This window comes from Lepus europaeus, chromosome 12 (assembly GCF_033115175.1).
Source record: "Lepus europaeus isolate LE1 chromosome 12, mLepTim1.pri, whole genome shotgun sequence".
Classification (NCBI taxonomy): Eukaryota; Metazoa; Chordata; class Mammalia; order Lagomorpha; family Leporidae; genus Lepus; species Lepus europaeus.
The window spans coordinates 29140236-29155933 of NC_084838.1; the positions used below are offsets into that span (position 1 = coordinate 29140236).

The 15698-nt window shown below is 39.6% G+C and overlaps 1 protein-coding gene across 1 annotated transcript; it reads right to left on the bottom strand.

Moving 5' to 3' along the window:
- Nucleotides 1-293: 293 nt before the first annotated feature.
- NIPSNAP3A (nipsnap homolog 3A) lies at nt 294-15444 on the bottom strand. Its single transcript, XM_062207839.1, has 6 exons — nt 15121-15444; nt 11596-11806; nt 9340-9498; nt 7167-7316; nt 1077-1163; nt 294-985 (listed from the first exon to the last, which is right to left on the bottom strand). The coding sequence occupies exons 1-6, from the start codon at nt 15178-15180 to the stop codon at nt 909-911; spliced, it is 744 nt and encodes a 247-aa protein (XP_062063823.1). The 5' UTR covers nt 15181-15444; the 3' UTR covers nt 294-908.
- Nucleotides 15445-15698: the final 254 nt, after the last annotated feature.

Genomic DNA, 15698 nt, shown 5'->3' on the forward strand with positions numbered 1-15698 from the left:
TTCTGGGGTTACTACCATATTATTTTCTGATGAAACTTAATACTTAACTAAAGTTGGTAAATTATTGCTATGACACTACCCTGTAACAACATAGTAAGAATTCCAGAGAATATAAATATAAGATGCAAATTAATAAAATCAGAATGGATATGTAGACTTTATTAGGGCAAGCATTTCCATAGCCATAACAATGTCCTTAAAACAAATAAATATCCCAAGAACTTTGCTAAATAGTGATACTAAATGGAGCCAAAATCAGTAAAACTAACTATAAATGAACACATTTCAGCACATAAACCAAGTCTTCTTTATTTTTTCAATGGCATGACCTAATTACATTATTTTCCTGGTTACATTATGTGAAAACCACAATGAATAAATAATAATTTACTTTTCCAAAGTAAAGAAATATACTTGATCTATTATTTTTATGAATTATGTTTGATGCTGCAAAATAAACATTACTAGGAAAAATTTTTTTAAATCTTAGAAAAAACAGATACGATGAAAATGTAGATATTATATATGATTACTATAAAAATATTGTCAGGAAAGGAAATAGAAAATCATTATTTGAATATTGTAAGAACACAATATAAAGCAAATGGTTATCAAAATACACAAGGAGAGACATTCTGAAATGAATAAGAAAACACAAGATCACAAAGTGGGTGACAGCCATTTTTAAGGTATAATAGATACTGAAATGCCACTGGGGAAATGAGCAGAACTATTTCCTGAAGTGGTGGTGACAAAGGACAGAAGTGGCTTTCAAAAATGCAAGAACTACAGTGAGTTAACTTACCACTGTCTGCAAATACAAGTGAGGAACTCTTGGGAGAATTTAAGCACCATTAACAGACACATCGTATACCAGTTAATGAAGCTGTTGATATTTTGGAAGAAAACTATTTCAATGGTGAAAATGATGCAGGAATCAGAAGCATATTCTGCTGAGACACTAGATAGTTGACACTTTCCCGAACTGGAAAAACATTTCATAAAAAGGCACACAGAGTTAGTGACTAAATCAAATTTGTTCTAAAAAATAATTCATGCCTAGTGGAACAGCTTACCAGCCGCCACAACTCTGGGATCCTCATGAGACAGATGTCTCCCAGCAGCACGGCTATCCATAGTTTCATTCCACCAAAGAACATGAACTGCAGAAATAAACCAGAAGTTGATGCTAAGTAATACGGCATTCAGACATAAAAAATGCAAGAAAATGACTCAGCAATGTTGTCTTATCTTGTAATCAGAATAGTGATGTCAAAAGAGTAAAGCCAAACATGTTAGTTTTACACAGGTTGAGTTTTCCTAATTCGAAGTGCTTCAGATTTCAGTTTTTCAGATTTTGGGATATTTGATACATCTTATCAGTTGAGCATTCCCAGTCTGGAGATCTGAAACGCAGCATTTTGGGTTTTGGATTTCCCATTAGGGATGCTCAACCTGTATTAGTTCTTTAGAATAGGTTTCTAAAGATAGTTTTTAAATATATAAAATATCAGAAAAGTCAGAGACTTTGGAAGGGAATTTATAAATTAGTCAACTTGGAAATAGAAGACTGAAGGGGGATACAAACTAATACAGCTAATAGTACAATTAAGACTAGATCCAGATTTCATTACCTCTTATATTTATTTAAAAAAATATAAAACTTTGTGGTAGAAAATTTAATGATAAAAAGATAAATTAGTGTAATCTTAGATAAATAGAGGTCTAGATAAACCTCTATTAATATTGGGTATACTTCCTTAAATGGGTAAACCAAATTAGGGTCTTACTGTGCATTAAATTAGTAGATTTTTAAAAATCAACAATGAGGCTGGTGCTGCAGCTCACTAGGCTAATCCTACACCTGTGGCACCGGCTCCCCGGGTTCTAGTCCTGGTCAGGGTGCCGGATTCTGTCCCGGTTGCCCCTCTTCCAGGCCAGCTCTCTGCTGTGGCCTGGGAAGGCAGTGGAGGATGGCCCAAGTACTTGGGCCCTGCACCCACATGGGAGACCAGGAGGAAGCACCTGGCTCCTGGCTTCGGATCGGCATAGTGGCTATTTGGGGGGTGAACCAATGGAGGGAAGACCTTTCTCTCTCTCTCTCTCTCTCTCTCTCTCACTGTCTAACTTTGCCTGTCCAAAAAAAAAAAAAAATCAACAACGAGAATTTTCTATGTCATATACATATTCTAAAGATTAATTTATTTATTTGATACACAGAGTTAGAGAGAGGGACAGGTCTCCTTCATGGGTGGCAGGGCTCAAGAATTCGGACCATCTTCTGCTGCTTTTCTAGATTCATTAGCAGGGAGCTGGATCAAAAGTGGAACAACTGGTGGCAGATATGACATTAGCTTAACCTGCTAAATCACAATGCTGGCCCTGAATATAAGAATTTTTTATCCAAACCTTTTATTGTTGATAGTTTGGAATATTCTCAATATTTCAGTATTCTACAAAATACTGAAATAGATTATATTGTATATAATTATCAGCAAGTTTTTCTTTTTTAATTTATTTGACAGGTAGAGTTATAGCCAGTGAGAGAGAGAGCCAGAGAAAAAGGTCTTCCTTCCGTTGGTTCACCCCCCAAAATGGTCACTACAGGTGCTGCACCGATCCGAAGCCGGGAGCCAGGTACTTCCTCCTGGTCTTCCATGCGGGTGCAGGGGCCCAGGCACTTGAGCTATCCTCCACTGCCCTCCTGGGTCACAGCAGAGCACTTGCCTGGAAGAGAAGTAACTGGGACTAGAACTTGGCACCCATATGGGATGCTGGCACTGCAGGCGGAGGATTATCCAAATGAGCCATGGTGCCGGCCCCAGCAAGTTTTTTGCTAAGTAAAATCTATGGGGTGGGTGCTTGGCATAACAGATAATTTACTGCTTGGACATCCGCACCCCTCATTGCAGTGCCTGGGTTCAAGTCTTGGCTCTACTCCCAATTCCAGCTTCCTGTTAATGTGCATGCTGGGAGGCAACAGGTGATGGCTCAAGTAGTTGGGTACCTGCTGTCCATACGGGAGACTTAGAATAAGTTCTTGGCTCCCAGCTTTGGTACTGGCCATTGTGGGCATTTGGGGTGTGAACTGGTGAATGGGAGATTTCTATCTGTCTCAATCTCTCAATATCTCTCTACTTTTTCAATAAAAAATAATAATTAAAATTTTACTACATTAGCTGTACAGATTTTTGGAAAATGTAGATAAAGGAGAGAACAAAAAGCATTTTACAATATTTATTTATTTATTTATTTGAAAAGCAGAGTTATGGAGAGGCAGAGAGAGATCGGTCTTGCACCTGCTTGTTTGCTCCCCAAATGGCTACACCAGCCAGAGCTATGTCAATCTGAAGCCAGGAGCCAGGAGCTTCTTCTGGGTCTCCCCAAGGACTTGGGCCATCTTCTACTGCTTTTCCAGGCCATAGCAGAGAGCTGGATCAGAAATGGAGCAGCTAGGACTCGAACCAGCACCCATATGGGATGTTGGCACTGCAGGCAGTGGCTTTTACCCACTAGACCAAGCACTGGCCCCTAAAAAGCATTTCTAATCCCATCATCCCCAAATAACCACTTTCATATCTTGGTGTATCATTTCCATATTTTTACATATGGTTATATATTTACTTAAATACAAATAATATTTATGTTTATATATTTTATGATACATATGATATATATTATATATATATTATATATATTATATTATATATATTATATTATATATATACATATATATACATATATATACATATATATACACATATATATACATATATACATATATATATACATACATATATATACATATATATATATGTATATATATATGTATGTATATATATATGTATATATATACATATATATATACATATATATATACATACATATATATATGTATTTATTATATAAGTTGGTACTTTCATGCTGTTTCCAGCATTTCCTTTTTGTAATCAAAGCGCACATAAACTTGGAGCCGCATCTACATCTAAACCTACAATAATAACATTCTTGACAACTACTACTGATATTTATTGTGCACTTCCTACTTGCCAGGCCTGGCTTCTAAAGCCTTTTTATGTATTAATTCATTTAATAATCTAGGTAGTAGGTTATTATTACTATCATTTTATGGATGAGGAAACTAAGGCAGAGTGAGGTTAAGTAAATTACACAATGGCACGAAGTTATGAAGTGATGGGGTGGGATTCAACCCAGGCAATCTAGATCTGATATACCACATAATATAGTAATTAATATAAATTAATATTTAATATGAACTCCTAGAATTTAAATTGAGAGAACCTAAGAACATATATTATATACATAGATAAGCTTACACAGATGCAGTATATACTATACTTTTTCCTCCAGAGATGGTATACCAATTTATATTTAGTATACAGTCATTCTTCCACTATGCTGGTAATAAATTTAAGTTTAAGAAATGTGTGTATAGAGGCCAGCGTTGTGGTGTAGCATCCCATATGGGTGTTGGTTCAATCCCTGGCTTCTCCACTTTGGATCCAGCTCCCTGCTGATGGCCTGAGAAAGCAGTAGCAGAAGATGGCCCAAATTTGTGGGCCTATGTACTCACATCAGAGACCTGGAAGAAGTTTCTGACTCCTGGCTTTGGCCTGTCCCAGTCCCAGCCCCAGTAGCTGCAGTCATTTGGGGAGTGAACTAGAGGATGAAAGATCTCTTTGTCTCTCCCTCTAGCTAACTCTGCCTTTCAAATAATTGTTTTTGTTTAAAAAAATTCTGTGTACAAAAGTTTTCAGTAGTTTTCTTATAAAAGTTATACATATTTAATATAGAGAATCAAAGAATTTAAAAAATCTTTCAATTTTACAATTCAAATATAACTGTATTTTGTATATGGTCAAATTTCTTTTGTGTGTAACTAAACATACCCACAACACACATCCATGTATATAACCCAGAAGAAATGTTAGCAAAGATAATTTTTAAAAATGGAGTCTATTTGTACTATCACATTTTTTTGCATTTTTTCCAAGGAATCACACTCAGTAAATGATTACTTAATTTTTCCTGACCTAATAGCCTACTATGTAAGTATGTCTTTGCTGGGTGGAAAATAATGCAGTTACTGCTTTAATATGCATCTCCTTTCAACTTTATTTAAAATTTGTATTTGTTTTATTTTATATGAGAAGCAAAGAGAGACATCCATTTGCTGGTTCACTCAGCAAATGCCCGGGAGCTGGACTCAATCCAGGTGTCCCATGTTATAGCCATCTTTATGTCTATTTTTTTCATAATTTACATTTTTCTTTTAGCTTTTGTATTTCATTTACAGTGATTTGGGGCATGTATTATAAAATCATCAGTTGACTTCCACCTGCCCTCACAGTTCGCCTCGCCTCGCCTCGCCTCGCCTCGCCTCGCCTCGCCTCGCCTCGCCTCTCTCCTCCCCCTCCCCTTTTTTCCCAGTACCTCTAAGATCTGCACCTGGGGCAGCTCCACCCAGCCTGCGCACTAGGCTTCAAGGCTCATCCCAGCAGCCCTCCTACTTGTCTCAGAGTAGCGTCCATGGTGGCAGAGGAGGCGGATAGAGCCTAGAGGGCAGCCGGCTCCCCCGGATTTCCTGGTCTTCCCTCCTCGCCACTCTTCCCGCTCTGCCTACTGCCAGTGCCTCTCCAGGGCCATCTATTTTTCAAGGTAGCTGATTTGGCAGGTGAGTTGTTAGACACTCCTTAGTGAATTCCAACTTCTATGGCCACTGTCCTGCTGTTTATATAACCCAGCACTTTTGTGGGGTCTGTGAGCGTCCGCATCGGCAGCTTTAACCTGGTGGTTTCATTCATGTGGCAGCACCAGTTCTGCTCACCAAAGGTGCCCTACTAGGTACTCTCATTTCACGCCCAGCCCCAAGCCAGCAAGCTGGGCTTCTGACTCAGTTAAAGTTTGAGGGCAGGTTGAGATGGTTTGGGCCTGAAGACCTCCAATCATTTGCTTTACAGGATAAAACTGAGGATTGCAAGAACACCAGCTATCCGGAGGGAACCCGCCACTAGATGGTTCTAGTAGTCTTTTACCCATATTCCCAAGTCAGATGACTGATTTGCACATCAGGACCTGTATGGACTTCCACCTGGGTTCCCTCTGGTTTTGCCCTGTAGAGGCTTTGTTCACTATCTTTCAGGTCCTAACATGTGCCTTGGTGCCTTGCCTCCCTGGCAGGCCGCAGTTTTCTTCAAGTAATTTGGGCTTAGAAATACAGTGCCCATCCATGAATTCACAGTATTTTAACAATTCTATGACTACAACTTTTACATGTCCTCTATAATCCATTTGCATTTTATTTTAGCATATGTGAGATAAATGATAATTTTCATAATTTCTTCCTCTGTTTTCCAATTTGACAATAGATATTTTTTAAGGTTTTCTGATTACTTTCTTTGAACATATGAGTATTACTAGAAGTTGAATTTCTGGGTAAAGATCAGGAGCTCAAATTTGAATAGGTTACACATCCACTGAACATTCAAGCAGGGAAGCCGAGAAATCAATTATGTAAAATGAGTCTTTCAAATATTTTATTAGCTATTTTTAGACATTTATCCTTCCATAGAAACATTACACACATTTTTTAGAATTTCCCAAAAAATTTTTTCTGAAATTTTTACTGCTAGAGTGTTAGGAAGTCATGTCAATCATGCATATGCATTGCTTCTAGCCTGTTTATTTCAAATAACATGCTGGACTTGATATTCTTATGGTCATTTATATATGTATAACAGTTTTATTTTAAAGTAATAGGAAATGAGTAGTTTTCCCCTTTGAGGTTGTCCATGTTTTAGCATTTATAAAAAATAGGTATTACATTTTCATTTAGAAATAAGCTCTCTACACAAAGTGATTTTTTTAAAAAATAAAAGTATACACTTAGAGGAAAAAAGATGAAAATAAATATTTTGAGGCTCTTCAGTTTTTATTATTTTGATGTATTATAAAAAACTCAGCATATGAAAGAACATGATATTAACATTGTAAAAAATGTATCTATTTTTGCCACCTTTAAAATTACAAAAAAACCAATAATTTGTCAATACACTAGACACCATAATGAAAAAGAGAGGCAAATTGACCCTATCAACTTAGATCATTATACACTGCAATTTCATAGAAGAAATGGATAACTGTACCTCTGTTGAGTGCTCCATATTCTGTGTGGAAAACACCTACTAATTTTGTGTATCCTAGAGCAACATGGGCATTGACTGCCCTTTTAAATGCATCACCCCACAGAGCTGGGCCACCTGGTTTCATCTGAAAAGTAGCCAGTTCATAGACTCCTAGAATAGGGAGAAAAAGAATCATATTACAGAAGACATTCAAGGCATTTTTAAACAATATTTATTTACTAGAAATAGAGATCAATCTTCCATCTGCTGGTTCCCCCAATGGCCACAACAGCCAGGGCTGGTTTCCCACATGGGGTGGCAGGGCCCATGTACTCAGGCCATCATCATTGCCTTCTCAGACTCATTAGCAGGAATATGGACTGGAAGCAGGGGAGCCAGGATACTAACTGATATGGGATGCAGGTTTACCAAGTTGCAGCTTAACCTGCTGTGCCACAAAGCCTATCCCATTTAAGCAACTGTTAATAAGGTTTATTTGAATCCAGTAGTGGAAGGTTACTGAATTTAAAGAAACATCCATATATACTTATTTATATAGTCATATTTATTAATTCCTTGCATTATTTTTCCTGGCTTTTATGTTTAGAAAGTCCTTGTTCATGTTTAAGGGTCAGGTATTAAGATTAATCATAGAAGAGACAAAAGGACTAAAATCTATTATATAAGCAACTATCTGAAATCTTTTCAATCTGTCAAATTTGTCATTAAAACAGATACTGAGATCTAAAATGAAATAGGATATTTTATTTTTAACAATTTTATTTAATGGGGTGGGGGAGAGAGAGAAAGAAAAAGAGAGGAGATATCAATTCCATCCACTGGTTCACTTCCCAAATAAATGTCCACATTGCTGGTTGGGACTGGGCTTGGCTGAAGCCAGGAGCTGGGAACTCAATCCAGGTCTCCCACATGAATGGCAGGAACCCAGTAGTTGAGCTGTCACTGCTGCCTCCCAGGGTCTGCACTAGCAGGAAGCTGGAGTCAGGAGCTGGGGCTGGACATGGAACCCTTGTACTCCAACGTGAGATGCCAGCATCTTCACTGCTAGACTAAATGTCCGCAACTGAAACAGGATTTTTGAGCCGCTCAAGTCTTCTAGAAAAGAAATGAATAAGTATTTTCTGATCTCCTACACTTCCCTCTTCTTTTCAATTTTGGGAGGAAATACCCTTTTGTTCATATAATTTCACCCTGTAAGATTCCATTTCTAACAGGAACAGCAAGAAAACTGAATTTGTATCTCAATTCTTGAAGGAAAAATTCCTGAAGGAGAGGGTCTTATTGCTCTTAAATATCCATGTAAATTCTTGAAAAGCTTTTTATCTCTGGTCAGAAGTACTGGATAGAAAAAGAAACTAGAGACAAGTAGATTAGACAAGAAAAAGGAAGAAAGTGCAGTTACTGAAGAATTATGGGATAGCGCTAAGACAGGAGAGGAGATGTGAGTAGACAGGATTCAAGTAAGACTTCCAATTTCTTGTAATCTAAAATATACTACAAAGTTAGGAATAAGGGAGAAATAACATTTAAGTTAGTTTATGCTTTTCTAATCTGACCTTTGTTTAAAACTGGATTGAGGTTATAGTTTCTTTAAGTCAGCGAGAAGTAAAATCAGCAAGAAGACAAGTCTTAAGGAATTATTTTCAAACTGAGAAACAGGAAAGAAGAAGACACAAAAATTAGACTACAGTAATATAACTTGGCAATTTGTTAATTCATTACCCCCAATTTTATAAGCAAAGTTTTACTTAATGAGTTAAGATTAGCTATAATTTGTGGAAAACACTTTTATATTTAAGCATGTCTATTATTCAAAATTATGCCGAAATACAATATCCCATCCTTTACCTATCCACATGTTCCCGGCTTCCAGCGTGCAACCTCTCAACCTTTACTGACTAAGTAGACTATTTCTACAACAGCGCTATGCTTTAGAAATCAATAAGATCCCATTTGGGGAAAAAGATGTCAGCAATTACCCTTTTTTTTTTTTTTTTTTTAAAAGGATAAACTAAGAGCTTCAATTTATTTTTATCTCAACAACCACAGTATTTCTTTAAAAAAAAAAAACAGGATTAATTTCATTGTTTTTCCAGTGGAACTTTGGCCTTTCCAGCTTAAGAGCTTAAATATCACAGTCATCAACTCTCAAAACGTCTCAGGAAGGACTTACCTTCTTTTGGAGGCTTTTCTAGTTTGCACCATGGGACCAGGTAAGTAATTTCACTCTCTTGTTTATCCACGAGAGGCAAATTTGGAATGAGGAATTGTTCTTGCCATTCCTTATCTTTGGCCAAAGCTTTCCGAACTTCAGTTCGATGAGCAAAATTATCTATGGGAGGAAGGAATTAAGAAAAACTAAGAATTTTCAATTTAAAATTGCCTCTACTTTTCTGAATTTTATTCAAGTTAGTGTTATGTTCATGGATAGCATACAGAAACATGTTTTGTTTTTGGAGGTAACCACATAAACATATATGGTATCTGTCCTCATGTTGCAGTTTAAATGGAAATAGAAATATGAAAAACTAATTATAATGTCATGTAATGGGCTTAATATGCTCTAACACTTAGGATATAGTTCTTTGAATTAGGTAAATTACTGACTATGCCTCAGTTTTTTAGTTTATGAAAAGGAGATAATAATGTAATATCTACTTCCATTGTTAGAAGGATTAAATGAATTAAAATGTAAAAAAAGCTTCAAACTCTTATTAGCCTTCAATATATGTGGACTACTCTTATTAATTTAATCATGGCATTTAGCTGACAGTGTTACTTTAAAGAAAGACTATTTTCCCTTGGTGGTAGTGGTGATAGGTGGTCAGATCAAGATATACCTTGAAACAAATTCAACGTAAGTGAAATTAAAATTTTTTTATGCCTCTTTTCCTTTGCACAAATAGCTTTTAAACAAATAGTGTTCATTGTCTTACTTGTCATCCATTCATTTTCCCCAGCACTTACTTTTCTTCTTTCTGAGTTATTCAAACAGGTATATTATACTTTACCAATTTATGGATGTAGAACTATATTTACTATGAAGACTTCATAAGACTCATGACAAAAGTTTTAAATGGTGGTGTTAGGGATGAAGAGTAACACCAATTTTATACTAAGTCAAGTATATCAGGATTTTATTAGTTGTTTTAATGAGCTATGATTTAATCTGTACCATACCTAAAGCATAAACTGTTTCAATGGGGCTTATTCAATTACAATAGGGAAAAATCCTAAAATATGCCCATGTTAGGTATGGAGTGACCACTTTCATGTTGAAATACTTCACAAATATTAATTTGACACAGATGACAAAACACTAAATGAAGTAACTAACAGCTTGCGGCTATCATAAGTCCTGATGTGGACCCTGGAGTAACAAACGTGATGATTCCTGTAAACCTGTTCTCTTTCCTCTGCGAAACCAGCATTGGGCCACCTTCAATATGGAAAGAACTCTCACTGATTCTTTTTCTTAACTTCCCTAGGGTGGTATAATAGGGAATTCCCTGAAACTCTTGAGTAAAGAAATGAATAAAAAGTAATTTCTAGGGAGTGACTGTGACACCTCCAACCCACACCAGAGTGCTTTTGTTCAGTTCCAGGCTCTGGCTCCTATCTCCAGCTGCTTGCCAATATAGATAGACCCTGGTTAGGCAGCAGTGCTGGTTCAATTCATGGGGTTAGTGCCTCCCATGTGGGAAACCTGGACTTTATTCTTAGCTTCTGGCTCTGGCCTTGCCTAACCTCTGCCACTGTGGACATTTAGTGAACCAGTGGATGGGAATTCTCTTGCTTTCTCCCTCCCTCTGTCTGGCTCTCAAATAAATAAGAAAAAAAGTAGTCTCTAAACCTAACAATTATTAAATCTCAGAGTTAGGTCAGGCTTAAAAGCTGACAATTATCCCCTTTAAAGCTCCATTTTTCCTAAAGCCCTCATATGCTTGAATATTTCTGGCAATACTTACATTTAGTTTCAGTTTTAATAGAAGAAACTACTTATTTCCTTTTGTGATCTTAACTCACTTGGGCTTCTGTGATTACTGCTTTAAATTCTTCAAAAACTGTCTTTACAAAAAGCCACTCTAAAATTTTTTTGAGATTAGCCCCCCCACCCCCGCTTTTTTTTTAATTTGAGAGGCAAAACAATAAAGAGTTTACATTTACATATGTTGGCTCACTCGCCAAATGCCAGCATGAGACAACACATTTTCCCATTTAGGTTAACCTAAGAGCTCTTTAGAGTAAGGAGTTATCAGAACTGTAATTCTGGGAAGAGTAATAATTGAATTTTTGGTAGTATATTATTTTATAACAGTTTTACTTAACCTGCATATAACCACAGTAATACAGATCCAAGAAATAAGTCTCATACAACATCTAACAGAATGAAAATCTGTGCTAAACATTGAAGCTGGATGACTCTTACCATACTTCCAAATATGAAACACTTTATTCATTCTACCACCAAATTCAACACTCCAATAGCCAACCAATTCAGAGTGAGCTGTCCGAAGATGAACATTTTTCTTAAAATTTTCCAGGAATTCATTCATCTTTGAGGGCTTTAGAGAATAGGTACGAAATTCATAAAATGTTCCATCTTTTTGTCTGGGGCCTGTGGCAAAAGATGAGCACACCTGAAGAAAGAAAATGTAAATGTAAATGTTTTCTGGAAGGCAGGATTTATTATATTGTATTACAACCAAATCTGAGTCTGGAAACAAGGGATACTCAGGAAATTCACAAGCTAGGTGTGTAATTTTCTTGTCAATTCTCTACACATGTGTTCATGTAGAAATGCCAATAAAGATAATTACTTTTATTTATTTTTTAAGATTTATTTATTTGAAAGGCAGAGAGGGGGAGGGGGGAGAGAGAGAGAGAGAGAGAGAGAGAGAGAGAGAGAGAGAGAGAGAGAGAGATAGATGTCTTTCATCAGCTGGTTCACTCCCTAAATGGAGGCAATAGCCGGAACTGGGCTGATCTGAGCCAGGAGCCTCCCTGGGGTCTCCCACCCAGGTGCAGGGACCCAAGGACTTGGGCCATCTTCTGCTGCTTTCCCAGGCCATAGGAGAGAGCCAGAAGTGGGGCACCTGGGAATCGAACTGGCGTCCATATGGGATGCCAGCACTGCAGGTGACAGGTTTACCAGCTACACCACAGTGCCAGCCCCGAGATAATTACTTTTAAGTATGCTGAATATTCAGCTACTATTTCCTAGTGGGGGTTATCCTTAGTCACTTTTTCCTTGAGAAAGCTGTTCCTAAGAAGGCATTAGGGTCTTTTTATTTATTTTTTTATTTTTGACAGGCAGAGTGGACAGTGAGAGAGAGACAGAGAGAAAGGTCTTCCTTTGCTGTTGGTTTACCCTCCAATGGCCGCCGCAGCTGGCGCGCTGCGGCCAGTGCACCGCGCTGATCCGAAAGCAGGAGCCAGGTGCTTATCCTGGTCTCCCATGAGGTGCAGGGCCCAACCACTTGGGCCACCCTCCACTGCACTCCCGGGCCATAGCAGAGAGCTGACCTGGAAGAGGGGCAACCGGGACAGAACCCGGGACTAGAACCCGGTGTGCCGGCGCCGCAAGGCTGGAGGATTAGCCACAGCGCCAGCCAGCATTAGGGTCTTAAAGATATTCTTTCACTCGAGAACTGCAACTAGGAGTCTTTTAAATTTTCAAAAAGTTTTCTCCTATTTAGTCAATATTCCATCTTTAGTCCACATAATGTGTGTCAGAATTATGCATACAAAGTAATTTTATAAAATATGCACATCTTTTGGCAGGCACAATGAAAATATGTTTAATATCAGAAAACTTTTTTTAAAATGGAAATTGCTATTGAGGGTGAAAGTATTTCCTAAATTCCATGAAGCAAATAAACAACTGCTTAAAAAACAGGACTGGAACATAACCAATGTATTAGTAAGCTATGGCCTATCTAAATAGATTTAGTTATAGTGATAGAGTATATGAATGCTGAAATAGGAAATTTTAAGGAGTCAGAATTATCTAAAGCACTATTGTAATCACAGATGTTGTTAAGAAAAGAGTTGCAGATTGGTGCCTCCTCACATGAGGCACCATAAACATTAGGAAAAGAGGGGCAGAAAAGAGAGGAGGCAGTGTACAGATTTACAGGCAGATCAAATTTATTCAGAGAAAATAAATTCATAGAGATGGGTGACCAACTACCTGCATGTATATGATGGAACACAAGCAGAAGGCCCTGACCCCCAGGGGCTGGGCCTTTTTCTATTTTAGGAGGGCTAGGGATGGGGGTGGGGGTAGGGGGCAGCAGGTGGAGGGCAGTTCCTGGAACTGGTATTTCAAGTGTTCCAGCACCTGGTCTTTCAGGAGGCTGGGGTGGGGTGGAGTATGAAGGCAACATGGTGTGAGACCCAATTAAGATTCAAGTGCAAGGAATAAATTCCAATATTTATCTTTTGGGCAATGAGCAAGGATGGCTGAGGCTTATGCCTTCCTTTCATCAGATGTAATGTGAAAAAGGGCATTTAATATTTTCAATTACACTAACTTGATGGAGCTATCCCTTAAGAACCACTAGTTCTTTTGTAATATTCATATGCTATGTAAATGTTTAATTCCTGTTCTGAGTGAACTTAACTTTTATTAGGAAATGCTTTGCCAGAAATTATCTCTGCGTCATGTACATGCACATACACAAATATATATCTGTAAGTTACACAGATATGTATACACCCTCATGGCATTGTAACTTACAAATGCATGCCATCTAAGTCTGGTTCGCATGCATGCATTCCTGAAGCTAATTACATCAGAAAAATCTATGAAATTGGTTTTGGTACCTACAGGAGTATGGACAAATTAGGGCTTATATTGACTACTTGGTATGTTTAATGAAAGCTAGGCTTTACACTTGTGTATAAAGCTTAATATAATTATGTAACTTGAGTTGCTATACTGACGTCTAGTCTGTTACATTCTTAATGCCCAAATGACTAAGCTTGCCATCAAAAACAAGTGCAGCTTCCCTTTAATTTCCACTGAAAGAATGTTTGTGGAAGATTTTTTGTGACTTTTAACAGAATCTGTTAACAGGACCTAGAGTTTTAAAAATGGTATAAAATATGGTTAAAAATACACCAACATGGGGCTTTTAGACAATTGCTTTTAAAGATTGCATGGCCGTTAATGCTTCCTCTTGCTGTTCACCGGAAAGTCTGTCTCTAGAACAGGCAACCTCTCTTCCTATGTCGCCCAGGAGAAGGAGGTAAAAAGCTAAGCATCAAGAAGGAAAAATCATCTCTGGGTGAGCGCGGCCGACAGTTGCTGGCCTGGAGCAAAACTTTATTTGCGCCGCTGTCACCTAGGGTGACAAGAGCTCATCATCGCCCTGTTTGCTGGGAGGCTCTGGACTTTGCTCCCTTGGGGACCGACCGCAGGGGACGCGGGAGAGCCGGCAGGGGCCTCTTGTTCAAGGTTCCCCTCAAAATGCTGGGAAGTGTGCAGGTCGTTTAAAAGGGGAGGCCGATTCCGTGGCGAGCAGCAGGTTAACCTTTCTCCCACTTTCTGTGGCCGGTAAAGCCACACATCAACACCAGGCCCTGAGTCCCACAAGCCGCGAGCGCTCCTCCAGGCGCAGCCACCACAGCGCTGGCGACCAAAACGCCCGCCGGAGCCGGCGCATCGGCTGTGTCTGCAGGGCAGCTCAGCTTTTCTCTCAGGGGAGTCAAGTCCTCTGTCCTTGTGAGTCGGACAGGAAGCGACCCTGACAAGCAGATACAACCCTGGTCGCCCCGGGCGCCCTCAGGAACGGACAAAATCAGGGCCCGGAACCTGGGCCAACGGGCCTTAGCCCTCGGACGCCAAGGCTCACGAGCCGGAGAGCGCATGCGCGGCCCTCCGGCGCTCGCCTCACACGCCCCTCCCCACCCCCCAGAGCCGGGTCGGGGCCACCCTCGCAGCCGGTACCTGAGGCGCCAGTGTCCGCGCAGCTAGCGCCTTAGTCAGGCTGTGTCGGAGGACAAGCATGGCGGGGCCTGGAGCGCTGGCAAGGTAGCTAGTCTGTGTCCTGACACTCGCTGTCTGTGGCCTCCCGACTGGAAATGAGCAGCAGCGAATGGACAAATGGCGGAGGCGGGGGCGGGGCCGGCAGGGTCAGTCCCGCCCCGGGTCCGGGAAGCAGGGCCGCTGTCCTCCTGGCGTCTGCCCTGTCAGCGCTGACTCCGATTCTGCCTTTGTTCCTCCTCGTCAGAGGTGTGTGACGATTCTGAACGCTGAGGTCGTTCCCGCTCGCCTCTCAGCACCGCACGGCGTCTGCTCCCGTGCACGGAGGCGGGCGTTAGCAAATGTGTGTGGAACGCGCGCGTGTGCGTCCTGGAGGAGGCTGGCTGTTTGCACACGTGCACGTGTAATGCCTGGCATTTGTAATTATAGGGGGTTTTGCTGAGGTGAAGCTTTGTAGGGCGTATGTGACACGGAAGCAGATCAGCAAGATTCTCCTTTCTCCATCCCCGTTGCACCCCGGCTCAGAGGACTGGGGTCCTGAG